Source organism: Salmo trutta, chromosome 14 (assembly GCF_901001165.1).
Source record: "Salmo trutta chromosome 14, fSalTru1.1, whole genome shotgun sequence".
Taxonomy (NCBI): Eukaryota; Metazoa; Chordata; class Actinopteri; order Salmoniformes; family Salmonidae; genus Salmo; species Salmo trutta.
In genome coordinates, this window is record NC_042970.1 from 19,868,965 (window position 1) to 19,887,612 (window position 18,648).

The window sequence follows — 18,648 nt, forward strand, 5'->3', positions numbered from 1 at the left end:
TCGATTGTCAAGCAGATTTAAGTCAAAACTGTAACTCAGCCACTCAGGAACATTCCCAGTCTTCTTGGTAAGCAGCTCCAGTGGATATTTATGCTTCTTATTTAGATTATTGTCCTGCTGAAAGGTGACTTCAGTGTCTGTTGAAAAGCAGACTGAACGAAGTTTTCCTCTTGGATTTTTGCATGTGCATAGCTCCATTCCGTTTATTTTTTATCGCAAAAACCTCCCCAGTCCTTAACGATTACAGGCATACCCATTACATGATGCAGCCACCACTATGCTTGAAGATATGGAGAGTGGTACTCAGTAATATGTTGTAATGGATTTGCCCCAAACATAACACTTTTTATTCAGGACAAAAGTTAATTGCTTTGCCACATTTTGTGCAGTATTACTTTAGTGCCTTGTTGCAAACAGGATGCATATTTTGGAATGTTTTTATTATGTACAGGCTCCCTTCTTCTCACTCTATCAATTAGGTTAGTATTGTGGAGTAACTACAATGTTGTTGATCCATCCTCAGTTTTCTCTTATCACAGCCATTAATCTCTGTAACTGTTTTAAAGTCACCATTAGCCTCATGGTGAAATCCCTGACCAGTTTCCTTCCTCTCCGGCAACTGAGTTAGGAAGGACGCTTGTATCTTTGTAGTGACTGGGTGTATTGATACACTTTAGATGGTGTAAGTAATAACTTCACCATGCTCAAAGGAATATTCAATGTCTTTTTTTACCCATCTACCAATAGGTGCCCTTTGTGAGGCATTGAAAAACCTCCATGGTCTTTGTGGATGAATCTGTGTTTGAGGGAGGGAGCTTACAGATAATTGTATGTGTGGGGTACAGAGATGAGGTAGTAATTAAAAAATCATGTTCAACAATATTATTGCCATAGATTGAGTCCATGCAACATTTTATGTGACTTTATAAGCACATTTTTACTCCTGAACTTACTTAGGATTGCCCTAACAAAGGGGTTGAATACTTACTGACTCAATACATTTCAGCATTTGATTTTTAATTTGTTTGTAAAACTTTCTTAACTTAATTCCACTTTGACATTATGGGGTATTGTGTGTAGGCCAAAGGGAAATAAAAGTTAGTTCAATCCATTTTAAATTCAGGCTGTAACACAACAAAATGTGGAAAATGTCAAGGGGTGTGAATACATTCTGAAGGCACTGTATATAGTATATACAGTGAGCTTCAAAAGTATTGGGAGAGTGCATTTCTTTATTGTTGTTTTGGCTCTGTACTCCATCACTTTGTATTTGACATTATGCAATGATTGTGAGGTTAAAGTGTAGACTGTCAGCTTTAATTTGAGGGTATTTTCATCTATATTGGGAGAATCATTTAGAAATTACAGCACCAAAAGTATTGGGACAAATTCATTTATGTGTATTAAAGTAGTAAAAAGTAAAGTATTTGATCCCATATTCATAGCACACAGTGACTACATCAAGCTAATTTTCAAATTTGTTGGATGCAATTGCTGTTTGTTTTGGTTGTTTCAGATCATTTTGTGCCCAGTAGAAATTAATGGTAAATAATGTATTGTGTCATTTTGGAGTAACTTTTATTGTAAATAAGAATATAATATGTTTCTAAACACTTGTATATTAATGTGGATGCTACCATGATTACAAATAATCCTGAATGAATCAGGAATAATGATGAGTGAGAAAGTTAGATGCACAAATATCATACCCCCACCCCCCCCCCACAAAAAAAATGCTAACCTCTTACCATTACAATAATGGTGAGAGGTTAGCATTTCTTGGGGGTATGATATTTGTGCTGGAGTACAGAGCCAAAACAACAATGTGTGTGTGTGTGTGTGTGTATGTATGTATGTATGTATGTATGTATATATATATACTGTATATACTCCAACCTACAGTAATTCAACACGTCAATTACTTTTAAAGAACCTGTGGCATTTAAAAGGAGTGCTGCTCAACATTCAGGCATTTACAGTATATTGGGGTCCTCCCCTTGACCATCAGAGGCCCCAGGGCTTAGTACCTTGAGGTTCCTGTGGACAATATTCAAGGAGTGAAGGTAGGCGACGGCCTCCAACACCTGACGGACCACATTACTGGTGTCGCGCTCAGAATAGTAGCCCTGGTCCAGGATCCAATCAAATACCTCTCTGCCTGTAGCACTGTGGGAAGAACGGCATGAAGTTTGGTGCTGACCTACTGTAGATGCTTTGCGCCTGACAATGTCTCTGGATCAAAGCATTCACAGATACTTTTCAAAAATACAACTGACACAGAGACATTTTGAACGTGTAAAAATATGGTTGAAAAATTGCATTACTATGCAATTACCATAGAAATTATAGCCTCGCCAAGGGCGAAGACTTTAAGAGTCAACAAATCATGGAATCCACCAAACCTGCTTAATGTGATGATTTCATTCATTTCAACACTGGATTCTCCTCTGATCTCTGATAGTTTACCTTATGACCAGAATTACAGACTCACAAATCAATGCAATCCTGGAGGAGATGAGTATCATATATTTAATGTATCTATGGTAATGCAACAAATCCCCAAGAACACAGACTGATGAGAATATGGAGCAGCCAGAAATGAATAATATCTGAATAGCAAATGAAGGCTGCAGAAGGGGAGTTCAGAGCTGTGCTCATATCTACATGGCCTCCGGCTACTACAGTTCATTCCCCATGAGTGCATAATCAACACATAGACGCCTGCTGCTGCAAAGGAGCGCAATCTCAACCAATCAGACGATTCAACTCACAGTTCAAGGAAGAGGAAATACTCTTTTCTGGTCTCATAGACCTCCACCAGCTGGAGAATATTAGGGTGCTTCACCCTGGATAGAGCAGGCCACAGGGGGAGAGAGGAGAGTAAAAAGGAGTGTGAGGGGTGGAGAGAGATGGGGGTGCCGTCATTGAAACACATACAGTACGGTATATGGGTACATTAACACTCATGAATAACACACTCCAACAGTCAGCCATGCCGAGAGGAACGGCAAACATGGGCAGGAAAAAATGCATCAGTAAACAATCAATTTAATTAAAAAAGGACTGTGAGATCTGCATGCTTAAACATCTTCTTAATGGAGGAAAAATGTATTCCCATAAATAATGTACTGTGCTTTATGTATGAGTTGAATGTCTGTTTATGAGGGCTTTACAGTACATGTCAAAATTTTGGACAAACCTACTCATTCAAGGGTTTTCTTTATTTTTACTATTTTCTACATTGTAGAATAATAGTGAAGACATCAAAACTATGAAATAACACATGAAATCGTGTAGTAATAAAAAAAACTACTAAAAACAGAAATATATACTTAAAATATTTGATTCCTCAAAGTAGCCACCCTTTGCCTTGATGACAGCTTTGCACACTCTTGGCATTCTCTCAACCAGCTTCACCTGGAATGCTTTCCCAATAGTCTTGAAGGAGTTCCCACATATGCTGAACCCTTGTTGGCAGCTTTTCCTTCACTCTGCGGTCCAACTCATCCCAAACCATCTCAATTGGGTTTAGGTCAGGTGATTGTGGAGGCCAGGTCATCTAATCACTCTCCTTCTTGGTCAAATAGCCCTTACACAGTGTGTTTTGGGTCATCGTCCTGTTAAAAAACAAATTATAATCCCACTAAGTGCAAACCAGATGGGAGGACGTATCGCTGCAGAATGCTGTGTTAGCCATGCTGGTTAAGTGTGCCTTGAATTCTAAATAAACGCGTCTCACAAAGACATGGCGGTTGGAACCAGAAATCTCAAATTTGGAAGACAGATTTCTACTGTTCTAATGTCCATTACTTGTGTTTCTTGGCCCAAGCAAGTCTCTTCTTATTATTGGTGTCCTTTAGTAGGGGTTTTGTTGCAGCAGTTCGACCATGAAGGCCTGATTCACGCAGTTTCCTCTGAACAGTTGATTTTGAGATGTGTCTGTTACTTGAACTCCGTGAGTTGCAATCTGAGGTGTAGTTAATTGCCGATTTCTGAGGCTGGTAACTCTAATGAACTTATCCTCTGCAGCAGAGGTAGCTCTGATTTTCCTATCCTCTGGTGGTCCTCATGAGAGCCAGTTTCATCATAGCGCTTGATGGTTGTTGCCACTGCACTTGAAGAAACTTTCAAAGTTCTTGAAATTTTACGGCTTGACTGGCCTTCATGTCTTAAAGTAATGATGGACTGTCATTTCTCTTTGCTTATTTGAGCTGTTCTTGACATAATATGGACTTGGTCTTTTACTAAATAGGGCATTCTTCTGTATACCACCCCTACCTTGTCACAACACAACTGACCAAACGCATTAAGAAGGAAAGAAATTACACAAATACATTTTTAACAAGGCACACCTGTTAATTGAAATGCATTTTAGGTGATTACCTCATGAAGCTAGTTGAGAGAATGCCAAGAGTGTGCAAAGCTGTCAACAAGGCAAAGGGTGGCTACTTTGAAAAATCTCAAATATAAAATCTATTTTGATTTGTTTAACACTTTTTTGGTTAATTCATGATTCCATATGTGTTATTTCATAGTTTTTATGTCTTAACTATTATTCTACAAAAATACAGAAAAACCCTGGAATGAGTAGGTGTGTCCAAACTTTTGATTGGTACTGTATGTGCAAGGACGACTATGTGGCAGAACCGTATAGAGTGCTTGACTATGACCATGATAACGACTGCACAAGCTAAGAAACTTCAAGGTGAGTTTTGCCAGCGAGGCGAGAGAGTGTAACACTTCAGATGTTAGACAACATGGAACCCATTGGCCGTATGTGGTAGGTGTGCTGCTAGCTTTCAATGGTGCTTCAGGGGATTGGACTGACAGACTGGCATATTTTCCAGTCACTGAAAGTAATGGCCACCAACCACAAGAAAATATATCAAGAAACCAATTGAAATTGCAAGCCCGATGAAGGTCATGCTTTTGTGTATCGGGAGAAAAGACTCCACGGTATTAGATAACCCTTCAAGAAATGACACTTTCATCTTCCATTATGTACATTGGCTTTTTCATCTGTGTTCTTTGAGTTCCCTACTGCCTGAAACAAATTGTTTGATAAGGCTCAGGTTATGCTAATGTTGGTTTTACTGGAGAGGGATGTGATGAAAGAGAGGCTGCCACAGAATGATGAATAAGGAGCCTAATGGGAGAAAAATAGTTGGAGATAAACACCGTTGGAGAAAATAATGCTACCCAGTGTGATCATTCAGTGGGATGAAATTTGCTTTCCTTTTTCATAAAAAATGCTGCAGACATTTCCCTGTTCTTCGCTCTAATGGATGTCCACTGTGCGCATTCTGTCTTTCAGAAGATAAAGTGTATAGAAACGAAACATCTTATTCCTCATAGAGATTACACATTCACATAGCCTACAGGAATAATACACCATCTGTTATAAAACAAAATTCATTTACAGAGAATAGTTTTGTGAACGCAGACACAAAATGACAGATGGCAGAGTTTAAAGTTGATAACAGCAACTCACATCTTTAAAATGAGGATCTCATTTTTTGCAGCCTTCCGAACTTTCCTCCCATCCTTTTTCAAGAACTTTTTACAAGTAAACATTTTCAGTGTGTTTTTGTCCTTTGCCCTGAAGATCTCACAGAACTCCTCCCTGAAAAGGAAATGCACAAAATCACACATTTATAAACATCCAAAGTAAACGTAAATGGGTTTCTAAATTAGTAAAGCCCTTGATTATGATTTTATCATTATGGCTATGGGAACAGCCTTCCTATACATTGTAGGTGGACTTGAATAACGCATTTGTCCTTATTGATTTTTTTACTTAGTACGTTATCAAATAATCTGGTGCCATACCATACAAAGGAAAAACCCAGACTAGAGGGTTGATGGTGGGTTTCATGTATTTCCTGTTTGTTCAGTCTGGTGGACGACTAGCAGCACACTTACGATTTAACAATCTGTCCCAGGTCATATTTATCAGTCACCTCCGAGGGATTGTTGTAATCCTTCTTTTCCCCGAGCGTTAAACAGCCAAATGGCATGGCCACTCTTGCCCTGAGAGAGAGAGAGAGAGACCTGGAATCATGTAATGAATGTCACACGCTATTTACCATGACTGTACATTATTACACACCACATCAAACAGCATCCCTTAACCATGAAACATGGCACCAGTGGCGAGAAAGAGGGACTGATAAACACCCAACGCCAGCAGACAGTATGGTACGACTGTTGAGCCGATTGTTTCACTTGGCTACTGTAACAAGCCTTTGATAATCTTGTATTAACAAAACCACATTTTGATGAGCTGCAGAGCGTGATGCAAGGAGCTGCTAGGCGACTCAACTTTAAAAGCAGCAGGCAACTGACTGACAGGGGGGTCCAAATGCTAACGGAGGCTGAGCAGGAGAATAGAAACTCTAATGCATTGTGCTCCATCAGCGAGGCTGCCAGCCTGCCACAGCAACAAGTGAAGTATTTCCAATCAGGGAAGAGGAGCGACCGATTTATGAGCAGAACACCAGAGGACACTGAGAAGAATGAAAGCGCTTTATGGGCTCCGCATGACATTTATGGACCTAATCGCAGTGCTGCTTCTACTTCTCTCTAAGAGCACTGAGTGAAACTGGAGAACAGCCTATCGAAATTTGCTGCAGAGGAGTTTATGGACAGCTTAATTGGCATGTTATTTTGTTATTTTTTGGAGGTATTGTATCGTCTCTTAAAGACAGGGCCATACAGTTGTTTTGGAAGTCTGTTTTGGAAGTCATGAAAAGAAAGGAGTGTATTGACAAATGTTTGATTTTGGAGAGAGAATCTATCTGGATAAGTGAATGAGTTAATACAGTACCAGTTAAAAGTTTGGACACACCTACTCATTCAAGGGTTATTCTTTATTTTTTACTATTTTCTACATTGTAAAATAATAGTGTAGACATCAAAACTATGAAATAACACATGGAATCATATGGTACCAAAAAAGTGTTAAACAAATCAAAATATATTTTATATTTGAGATTCTTCAAAGTAGCCATCCTTTGCCTTGATGACAGCTTTGCTCAATCTTTGCATTCTCTCAACTAGCTTCATGACGTGGTCACCTGGAATGCATTTCAATTAACAGGTGTGCCTTGTTAAAAATGAATTGGTGTAATTTCTTTCCTTCTTAATGCATTTGATCAGTTGTGTTGTGACAAGGTAGGGGTGGTATGCAGAAGAATGCCCTATCTGGTAAAAGACCAAGTCCATATTATGTCAAGAACAGCTCAAATAAGCAAAGAGAAATGACAGTCCATCATTACTTTAGGACATGAAGGTCAGTCAAGCCGGAAGAATTCAAGAACTTTGAACGTTTCTTCAAGTGCAGTCGCAAAAACCATCAAGCGCTATGAAAAAACTTGCTCTTATGAGGACCACCACAGGAAAGGAAGACCCAGAGTTACCTCTGCTGCAGAGGATAAGTTAATTCGCGTTACCAGCCTCAGAAATTGCAGCCCAAATAAATGCTTCACAGAGTTCAAGAAACAGACACATCTCAAAATCAACTGTTCAGAGGAGACTGCGGGAATCAGGCCTTCATGGTCGAATTGCTGCAACGAAACCACTACTAAAGGACACCAATAAGAAGAAGAGACTTACTTGGGCCAAGAAACACAAGTAATGGACATTAGAACAGTAGAAATCTGTCTTCCAAATTTGAGATTTCTGGTTCCAACCGCCATGTCTTTGTGAGACACGTTTATTTAGAATTCAAGGCACACTTAACCAGCATGGCTAACACAGCATTCTGCAGCGATACGTCCTCCCATCTGGTTTGCACTTAGTGGGATTATAATTTGTTTTTTAACAGGACGATGACCCAAAACACACCTCCAGGCTGTGTAAGGGCTATTTGACCAAGAAGGAGAGTGATTAGATGACCTGGCCTCCACAATCACCTGACCTAAACCCAATTGAGATGGTTTGGGATGAGTTGGACCGCAGAGTGAAGGAAAAGCAGCCAACAAGTGCTTAGCATATGTGGGAACTCCTTCAAGAATGTTGGAAAAGCATTCCAGGTGAATCTGGTTGAGAGAATGCCAAGAGTGTGCAAAGCTGTCACCAAGGTAAAGGGTGGCTACTTTGAAGAATCTAAAATCTAAAATATATTCTGATTTGTTTAACACTTTTATGGTTACTACATGATTCTATATGTGTTATTTCATAGTTTTGACGTCTTCATTGTTATTCTACAATGTAGAAAATAGTAAAGATATATTGTAGATATGATTTTTGGGCCATATCACCCAGGCCTAGTCTTTTGTGTTGCGCAGGCGAAGAGAGAGTGTATTGTGTATTGCAGGCAAGGAGAGAGTGTATTGTGTGTTGCAGGCAAGGAGAGAGTGTATTGTGTGTTGCAGGCAAGGAGAGAGTGTATTGTGTATTGCAGGCGAGGAGAGAGTGTATTGTGTATTGCAGGCGAGGAGAGAGTGTATTGTGTATTGCAGGCGAGGAGAGAGTGTATTGTGTGTTGTGTTGTGTAGCGCAGGAGAGGAGAGAGTCTGTGTTGAGTCTGTGTTGTGTAGCACAGGTGAGGATAAAGTCTGTGTTGTGTAGCGCAAGCGAGAAGAGAGTCTGTGTTGCGCAGGCGAGGACAGTGTGTTGTTTAGCGCAGGCTAGGACAGTGTGTTGTGTAGCGCAGGCGAGGACAGTGTGTTGTTTAGCGCAGGCGAGGACAGTGTGCTGTGTAGCGCAGCCGAGGAGAGAGTTTGTGTCGTGTAGTGCAGGCGAGGACAGTGTGTTGTGTAGTGCAGGTGAGGACAGTGTGTTGTGTAGCGCAGGCGAGGAGAGAGTTTGTGTCGTGTAGTGCAGGCGAGGACAGTGTGTTGTGTAGCGCAGGCGAGGAGAGTTTGTGTCGTGTAGTGCAGGCGAGACAAAGCATTCACCTTTCCTTGCTCCCTCCCTCCATTAGACAATGCAGCTTGGGAAAGAAATAGACTCCTGCTAGAGCATCATTCAAATTAAAGCAGAGCTGGTCTGGCAAGCCTCGCCATTAACAAATGCATCAGGAAAAAAATAGATTTTACTAATGCACATACAAGACAATAAAAATAACATTTTCTTTCCCCAAGTGGCTATAACACAGACAGACAGACAGACAGACAGACAGACAGACAGACAGACAGACAGACAGACAGACAGACAGACAGACAGACAGACAGACAGACAGACAGACAGACAGACAGACAGAAGCCTGTTTGTTACGGTTCTCTTTTTTAGTGCCCTGATGAGTTCTATCGGATGCTGCCAAGGTAAAATGAATGTCCATTAAAGTAACAGATCTAAGCAAACAAACATGTATCCTAAAAGTGGAAGTGATTACAGATTAGGGCGATTGCAACATTACGGACATTACATGTGCATGCAAAATCACAACTTTAATGTCTCACAGAATGGACAAACAAAATATAAATTCAACTTTTGATGTGTGTGTCTATAGTACCCATTAGGGGGAGTGTATCCCCAATAAATCAGACTTTTTGGAGAAATTTTGCAAATAAGAAGTGTTATGATGCTACATGAAATGGCCAAGCTTTTTGGGGAGACTGAACATATCAGCAAAAGTTTGAGTTTGTAAGTCTTAAGTCAAAATACACATTGTCATTTCGAAGGAAAGGCTTAGCTGAACACAAAAATGATCATTTTGAAAAGATTGTCTTTTCCATTATTACTTTAGAGGGGAAAAACATCCGTTACGGATGTTACACCCTCCGTTATGGATGTTACACCCTCCGTTATGGATGTTACACCCTCCGTTATGGATGTTACACCCTCCGTTATGGATGTTACAGAGTCCATTACGGATGTTACAGAGTCCGTTACGGATGTTACAGAGTCCGTTACGGATGTTACAGAGTCCGTTACGGATGTTACACCCTCCGTTATGGATGTTACACCCTCCGTTATGGATGTTACACCCCCTGTTATGGATGTTACACCCTCCGTTATGGATGTTACACCCCCTGTTATGGATGTTACGCCCTCCGTTATGGATGTTACACCCTCCGTTATGGATGTTACACCCTCCGTTATGGATGTTACACCCTCCGTTATGGATGTTACACCCTCCGTTATGGATGTTACACCCTTCATTATGGATGTTACACCCTCCGTTATGGATGTTACACCCTCCGTTATGGATGTTACAGAGTCTGAAAAAGACATTAAAATCAGAAAGATGTCTTGATCAAATTCATAACACATCTGTTGTCATTTAGAATGTTTTTAAAATGTCAGCAAAAGGCATAGTACCTTAGGATTGGATAATTACAGGTAGCCTGAATAGTATACAAGGCCAGGAACCACACCCTTTATATACACTGAGTGTACAAAACATTATGAACACCTACTCTTTCCATGACATAGACTGACTAGGTAAATCCAGGTGAAAGCTATGATCCCTTATTGATGTCACTTGTTCAATCCACTTCAATCAGTGTAGATGAAGGGGAGAAGACAGGTTAATGAAGGATTTGTAAGCCTTGAGACCATTGAGACATGGATTGTGTATGTGTGCCATTCAGAGGGTGAATGGGTAAGACAAAATATTTAAGTGCCTTGAATGGGGTATGTTAGTAGGTGCCAGATACACCGGTTTGTGTCAAGAACTGCAACGCTGCTGGGGTTTTCATGCTCAACAGTTTCCCGTGTGTATCAAGAATGGTCCACCACCCAAAGGACATGCAGCCAATATTGATGCAACTCAATATTAGGAAGGTGTTCGTAATGTTTTGTACACTCTGTGTGTTTAAAAATGTACCTTTACCAATTGAATTAATACTTTTTTTGTCCGACAAATGTTCTGAAATATTGTAACAAGATATGCAAATGAGACAATATACTGTAGATGTGCGTATACTAGCAAACCATTTTTCTGGACACTGGATAAGGTTCGAATATTCTGGGGGACTTTCAATTGAAAAATACACTATAGGACTATTCACAGATTATTGAAAAACACATCTCATCTTTCTATCCAGAAATCAGTACTGTCATTTATGAGAAATGCCTTTCGGCATATACTGTATATTCCAAGAGAATCTTAGCTAAAACACATCATTTTCAAGATATCAACAATGAATTGCTTCAGTAAAAGTCTGAAGAATACATCCCAGAACAATCACACAAATGGTGGTGAATGCACAAGCTTCTAAAACCAAGATATGATACATCAATATCCATCACATCCACAAGCGTTATGAATGTTACGGATATCATAATGCTGAAAAAGGATACTGACAATGAAAATAACAAAACCAATTAGATACCATATAAAACCTTGATGAAAGTGAATGTTTTATAACAACTTCCCCCCCCCAAAAAAATATGTTATGGATGATACATTACCTGTCCCAGTCCCTATCTTTACAAGACTGTAGAACACGCAAACAAAACTCAAGACACTTCAATTTAGTCTGTATTGCTACCCTGTAATCTCATCTTCATAAGTAACATTGGGGGACAACTGTGAGTGGAAAAAAAGCAAAAAGCTCTGTGAGCCCTTTCTAAAAGCCATGAAATATGATTGACTGAAAACCCTTTTTTGAGACTTGGCAACCTACCCTTTATTGGTCAAAATTCCTGCAATTTCCTATTTAAACTTTTCATACAAAGCCTGACCTCCAACATATAGACTTTAAGGAAAATTATGAACATGGTTTCAGACTCACTTTATTTGTGCATGCTCAGATTGACTTTTACACAGAACCGCCGATTAGCTTTCTACTCTGTCACTCTGAAGTCACTCAACACACAGGTTCACAGAGCATGATATTTCTTTGATATCGAACTGTGGAGGCAACCTGGTTTCAGAGCATTTCATATTATTCTGTATGTAAATCTGAGACACTCCATTTAGTATGATATGCTACATTTTGTATGGTATGTATTAATTTGTGGATGTCCATCACTCATTTCATATATGTTACAAATTACAATTCATACTATATGTTATAAATGTGAAAACGTACAATATGTTACTAATTCGCAAAATGTACTGTATGTTACGAATTTGCCAAATGTATGATATGTTACGAATTCTAGCTAGCTGGCTAACATTAGCTAGCTGGCTAATGTTAGCTAGGCTAGGGGAAGGGTTAGCTAACATGCTAAGTAGTTGCAAAGTAGATAAAAAGTAGTAAGTAGTTGAAAAGTTGCTAATTGGCTAAAATGCTAAAGTTGTCTGTGATGAGAATCAAACTTGCAACCTTTGGGTTGCTAGACATTCGCGTTATACGCCTACCCATCCACCATGACCAACCACCCTACTTTCGTTTTTGTCTTAAGTAACCATCTGTCTTACAGTACGTAACCATACCAAATGTAACATATCATACTAATCGGAGTGTCCCTGATTTACTTTTACTATGTTACGTTTAGTCTATGAGACCAGGCTTGCAGAGGAAACACAGCTCTCTGATGACGGGGTTGGTTAGGCTAGAGGTCTATTAGAGGAAAACGTACATAAACTCAGTAAAAAAAGAAACATCCTCTCACTGTCAACTGCGTTTATTATCAGCAAACTTAACATGTGTAAATATTTGAATTAATATAACAAGGTTCAACAACTGAGGCACAAACTGAACAAGTTCCACAGACATGTGACTAACAGAAATGGAATAATGTGTCCTTGAACAAGGGGGGTCAAAATCAAAAGTAACAGTCAGTATCTGGTGTGGCCACCATCTGCATTAAGTACTGCAGTGCATCTCATCCTCATGGACTGCACCAGATTTGCCATTTCATGCTGTGAGATGTTACCCCACTCTTCCACCAAGGCACCTGCAAGTTCCCAGACATTTCTGGGGGGAATGGCCCTAGCCCTCACCCTCCGATCCAACAGGTCCCAGACGTGCTCAATGGGATTGAGATCTGGGCTCTTCGTTGGCCATGGCAGAACACTGACATTCCTGTCTTGCAGGAAATCACGCACAGAATGAGCAGTATGGCTGGTGGCATTGTCATGCTGGAGGGTCATGTCAGGATGAGCCTACAGGAAGGTTACCACATGAGGGAGGAGGATGTCGTCCCTGTAACGCACAGCGTTGAGATTGCCTGCAATGACAACAAGCTCAGTCCGATGATGCTGTGACACACCGCCCCAGACCATGACGGACCCTCCACCTCCAAATCGATCCCGCTCCAGAGTACGGTGTACTGGCAACAACAACTGCCTGAGTTACAGAGTATGGTGTACTCTGGCCTCGGTGTAACGCTCATGCCTTCGACGATAAACACGAATCCAACCATCACCCCTGGTGAGACAAAACTGCGACTCATCAGTGAAGAGCACTTTTTGCCAGTCCTGTCTGGTCCAGCAACGGTGGGTTTGTGCCCATAGGCGACTCTGTTGCCGGTGATGTCTGGTGAGGACCTGCCTTACAACAGGCCTACAAGCCCTCAGTCCAGCCTCTCTCAGCCTATTGCGGGCAGTCTGATGGAGGGATTGTGCGTTCTTAGTGTAACTCGGGCAGTTGTTGTTGCCATCCTGTACCTGTCCCGCTGGTGTGATGTTCGGATGTACCGATCCTATGCAGGTGTTGTTACACGTGGTCTGCCACTGCGAGGACGATCAGCTGTCCGTCCTGTCTCCCTGTAGCGCTGTCTTAAGCGTCTCACAGTACGGACATTTTAATTTATTGCCCTGGCCACATTTGCACTCTTCATGCCTCCTTGCAGCATGCCTAAGGCACGTTCACACAGATGAGCAGGGGCCCTTTCTTTTGGTGTTTTGCAGAGTCAGTAGAAAGGCCTCTTTAGTGTCCTAAGTTTTCATAACTGTGACCTTAATTGCCTACCATCTGTAAGCTGTTAGTGTCTTGACGACTGTTCCACAGGTGCATGTTCATTAATTGTGTATGGTTCACTGAACAAGCATGGGAAACAGTGTTTAAACCCTTTGCAATGAGGATTTATGAAGTTATTTGGATTTTTACAAATTATCTTTGAAAGACAGGGTCCTGAAGAAGGCATGTTTCTTTTTTTGCTGAGTTTAGTACTTATTCTTAGATTCTCTGAAAAAAAAGGCTGAGAATTAACCTAAAGTACACACTTTAAGCTGCTTATCGCATATAATTGATTCATTCACTTAGAGACCAGAGGCACAAGGCAGTGATATCAAGTATGCAATGACACAGTGTAATCACCATCCACATAAGTCGAGCAGTATCATCCTGTGTTTCTACTGTAGTCTTCCAATGGGGTGAAGAGATTGTGTGAAATGCTTTACAGCAGTCGGCAGTGTGACCCTCACACAGCCAGTAGCCCTGCCGTGGGCGGCCTTCTATATCACTGATGATTTTCTGCAGACACAGCAATGAATTATGAGAAGGAAAATGGATAAGGACAAAGAGCCAGGATTGTTAGAAGCAGCATACTTTTTCCGATGAGGCAAGGTGATGAGCAAATTAGACTTCTCTCATGTCCATTGAAATCGATGAGAAACCCCCTTACCTCTTGTGTTGGGATAAAGCTGGGATTAAGTTAAACACACTGATTAAACACTGCAGTAAAGGGGATTATTTTACCTGGTGGTATGACGAATGCAATGGAGAAATGAGTGGTATCTGTCTGGGTTGGTAAGCTTTACCTACAGAAGAGAACTGTGTTCCTGCCTAATCCCACCATGAAATGTCTCTGCTGAGACTTTGTTGTTTACTTTTCTTTCTTTCTCACTCTTTTTCTCGATATCATTTCTCTATGTCTCTAACTCTATTTCTCCCTCTAATGCAATGGAGGAAGTGTGTGCAATTGTTGCACTGCTGTCTGAATGCACTCACTCTTTTTTCTCCCTCTATTTCTCTTTCTTGCACCATTCCAAAATGAATATCCCTAACATTCATTTCTTTCATCCGTCCTGACTTCTGGGGATTGCTGCAGAGGTAGGATGGCTATAAATGTGTCTCTCCCACCCTGCAGTTGAGTGACTATGATACGGTCAATATGGAGGGGCAGGACGACAACTGTATTGGCTGAGGAAAGACTGGTGTCAGAAGGATGCTGATGATCTAATGTTTGCCTTTTACTGTCTTGCACTCCGATGGGAGAGAGGATCACCGAAAATAAAGGTTTGAGGACTTGGCATGTTATTACACCATTTCACTCAACCTAACCATGACTTCAAAATGTATGCTGTGCTGTTGAGGGTGACTTTGAAGAGGGATTGTTATAGTGAGCAAACCTGACTTGTTTGTTCCAGTACTAGCAACTTGAAATACAAAGAAGGTGGCAGAAAACATGCAAACAGGCAATAAGTACAGAGGAGTCTAGAGAAAATTGAAGAGATGTTACTGTATTGGCTTTTGGATTAACGAGCAACGTGTGATAATTGCAGGAAAATTGCCACTGTGGAGACAGACTGGAGAATTGTGTGTTGTTTTCTCAGCGCGAGGCTTGGCAGTATGGAGGAGAGGACCAGTCTAGGGGCTGTTTGGCTGGTTAAGTGTGGGCTGAATGTCAGTGCTGTCAGAGGCAAAGCAGACCCAGCCAAAGGTCGCCCCCGGGAAACACTTTGAAATTAAATGCTGCAACTAGCCATAAAGAAGTAAACAAAAAGGGCATAATATTTTAAGACTCACATTTAAGGAATATTCTGGATTGACTCTTTATTCTCCCTGAGATGTTTTGTGTGTTTAGTCGCATTCCTTGTGGCTTGAGCAAGGCAGTTAGCCCACTGTTCGCCAGGCGCCGAGGGGTAGGGTTAAATGCGGAAGACACATTTCAGTTGAATGCATTCAGTTGTACAACTGACGACGTATCCACCTTTCCTTTTCCCTTTCTCTTGAATAAGTGCACTACTAGCAAGAGTATGGCGACAAAACAACCAATTACAGAACTGTACACAATGTGGACAACATCCATACAGTACACTCTTTCCATACAGTAGTATACTATTTCCATAGCCTATTTCTCTAACCATGTATAACATATGAGGTAGGGGCCTCACCCACCTTCCCTGCAACCTTACTGAGGCAGAGAAATCAGAACTGCAGGGTTTTCTTAATTAAACACCTTTAAATTCCTATCAGATGAAATGAACGTTGCCCCGACAGATGTGATAACACCAATGAATATGTTAAATCTAATGTATGTTTACAAAAGGCAATAAAAAAGTGAATTATTGCATTTGTAGCCATTAGGCTGTGAAGAGTAAAGCCGCCTTGCATGCAGATATGCTAATGAACGTTTCCCAGCTAGGTTGTATAACAGGAAAAAGTCCCATTAACGTCAAGGCTGTCTCCGATTCAAAGTGAACTTTTATGGATGAAAGTAGCAGAACAGAGGGCCAAAATAATGAATTAGCACTCAGCTTGTGTACAGTACAGTACGTGAGATATTGTGATTTTATAAATCAATACCTTTCAATACCTCATCTTGCAAGGATAACGGCAATGAGCCTTTTTCTAAAATGTTTTATGAGTTGGAGAACATATTGGGGGGAATCCTTCCAGTTCCTTGATATTCTTCGTCTGTGCTTATGGGCTGTCCTCTTCAATTCAAACCACAGGTTTTAATGGGTTTCAAGTCTGGAGACTGAGATGCCCTTATGAAAAATATTGCAGTCAGAGTGCAGTATATCTGCAGTACACTGCAGTATAACTGTAATTAGAGTACAGTATAAATGCAGTACGCTGCAGTCCTTTTGCAGTGTAACCCTTGAAAACAGGGATGTTAATCAAGTGCAGTATACAGTGCATTCGGAAAATATTCAGACCCTTTTTCTACATTTTGTTACGTTACCGCCTTATTCTAAAATGGCTTAAATAAATACAAATATTCTAATCAATCTACACACAATACCCCATAATGACAAAGCGAAAACAGGTTTTTAGAAATGTTTTCTAATTTATTAAATATAAAAAAACTACTGTATAATATGGTGGAAAACCTGTGGTTTGAAATGAAGAGGGAAGTCCATAAGCGCAGATGAAGGGTATCAAGTAACTGGAAGGATTTTGTATGGATGAATGGTCTAAGATCCCTCCCAATGTGTTCTCCAACTGTCACGACTTCCTCCGAAGTCGGTCCCTCTCCTTGTTCGCGGCGTTCGGCGTTCGACATCACCGGCCTTCTAGCCACCAATTACCTGTTCATTATTTAACCCTCTGTTCCCCCATGTTTGTTTGTGAGTGATTGTTTCTATGTAGGTAGGTCCGTTATTGTGGGCTCTGTTTTTGTATTGCATTTATATTATGTTTAATAAAATATGTTTATTTACTCTTATCTGCTGTCCTGCGCCTGACTCCTATACACCAGCTACACATAGACCTCCTGACACCAACTCATAAAACATTTTCGAAAAAGGCTCAGTGCCGTTATCCTCGCAAGGTGAGATACTGAAAGGTATTGAAAACAGGAGTGTCAATCATTTTTACCCCTACCTTTTTGAGAAAAAAAATATATTACTTGTTAAACAAAATCTCTTTCTCTGAGCAATTGTATTAGTATAAAATAATAGAATGTCCCCTTTTTTTGCATACATTATAGCTCATTATTTGAATTATTTATTTTGTACAGTAATTTTTGCTCATCTTTATCAAGGGTGTCAATCATTTAAGACCCCCACTGTCCCTAGGTTAGGGGTTATTTTTTAGTATTGTGGCAACCTGGCGGCAAGCAGGGAGCTACGAAGGAAGGAGCAGGAGCTTGGTCAGCTCCAGAGAGCTAGAGAGGCCAAGTCGAGTCAGCACCATGGACAGCTCTACAGGCACCAACTGGAGCTGGTGATTTTCTTTTTTTTATTTCACCTTTATTTAACCAGGTAGGCTAGTTGAGAACAAGTTCTCATTTTCAACTGCGACCTGGTCAAGATAAAGCAAAGCAGTTCGACACATACAACAACACAGAGTTACACATGGAATAAACAAACATACAATCAATAATACAGTAGAAAAATCTATATACAGCATGTGCAAATGAGGTAGGATAAGAGAGGTATGGCAATAAATACGCCATGGTGGCGAAGTAATTACAATATAGCAATTAAACACTGGAATGGTAGGGTGTGCAGAAGATGAATGTGCAAGTAGAGATACTGGGCTGCAAAGGAGCAAGATAAATAAATAAATACAGTATGGGGATGAGGTATATTGAATGGGCTATTTACAGATGAGCTATGTACAGGTGCAGTGATCTGTGAGCTGCTCTGACAGCTGGTGCTTAAAGCTAGTGAGGGAGGTAAAGAGTCTCCAGCTTCAGAGATTTTTGCAGTTCGTTCCAGGCATTGGCAGCAGAGAACTGGAAGGAGAGGCGGCCAAAGGAAGAATTGGCTTTAGGGGTGACCCGTGAGATATACCTGCTGGAGCGCATGCTACGGGTGGGTGCTGCTATGGTGACCAGTGAGCTGAAATAAGGCGGGGCTTTACCTAGCAGAGACTTGTAGATGACCTGATTCAACACCAACACTACCCAGTCCATGTGCTGCAACCAGTTGGCACCTGGAATTGGTCCCACCTGTCCCTCATTACCCCAAATGGGTGTAAGTAGAGGTGCAGTCACTCAGGCGCTTGGGAAGACAGTAGAGGTCGACTGATTATGATTTTTCAACGCTGATACCAATGCCGATTATTGGAGGGCCCAAAAAAAGCCGATACCGATTAATCGGCCAATTTTTCCCCCCCATTTATTTATTTGTAA

The 18,648-nt window shown here is 40.8% G+C and overlaps 1 protein-coding gene across 1 annotated transcript in view; it reads right to left on the reverse strand.

Moving 5' to 3' along the window:
• LOC115207568 (caM kinase-like vesicle-associated protein) overlaps positions 1-18,648 on the reverse strand; it is a 99,498-nt gene that overhangs the window by 10,237 nt on the left and 70,613 nt on the right. Inside the window, exons 2-5 of the mRNA XM_029774773.1 lie at positions 5,923-6,030; positions 5,492-5,623; positions 2,772-2,846; positions 2,028-2,166 (exon numbers count right to left, since the gene is read on the reverse strand). Of these exons, the coding sequence (XP_029630633.1) occupies positions 2,028-2,166; positions 2,772-2,846; positions 5,492-5,623; positions 5,923-6,017 (441 nt within the window). The 5' untranslated portion in view covers positions 6,018-6,030. The remainder of the gene's footprint in view (positions 1-2,027; positions 2,167-2,771; positions 2,847-5,491; positions 5,624-5,922; positions 6,031-18,648) is intronic.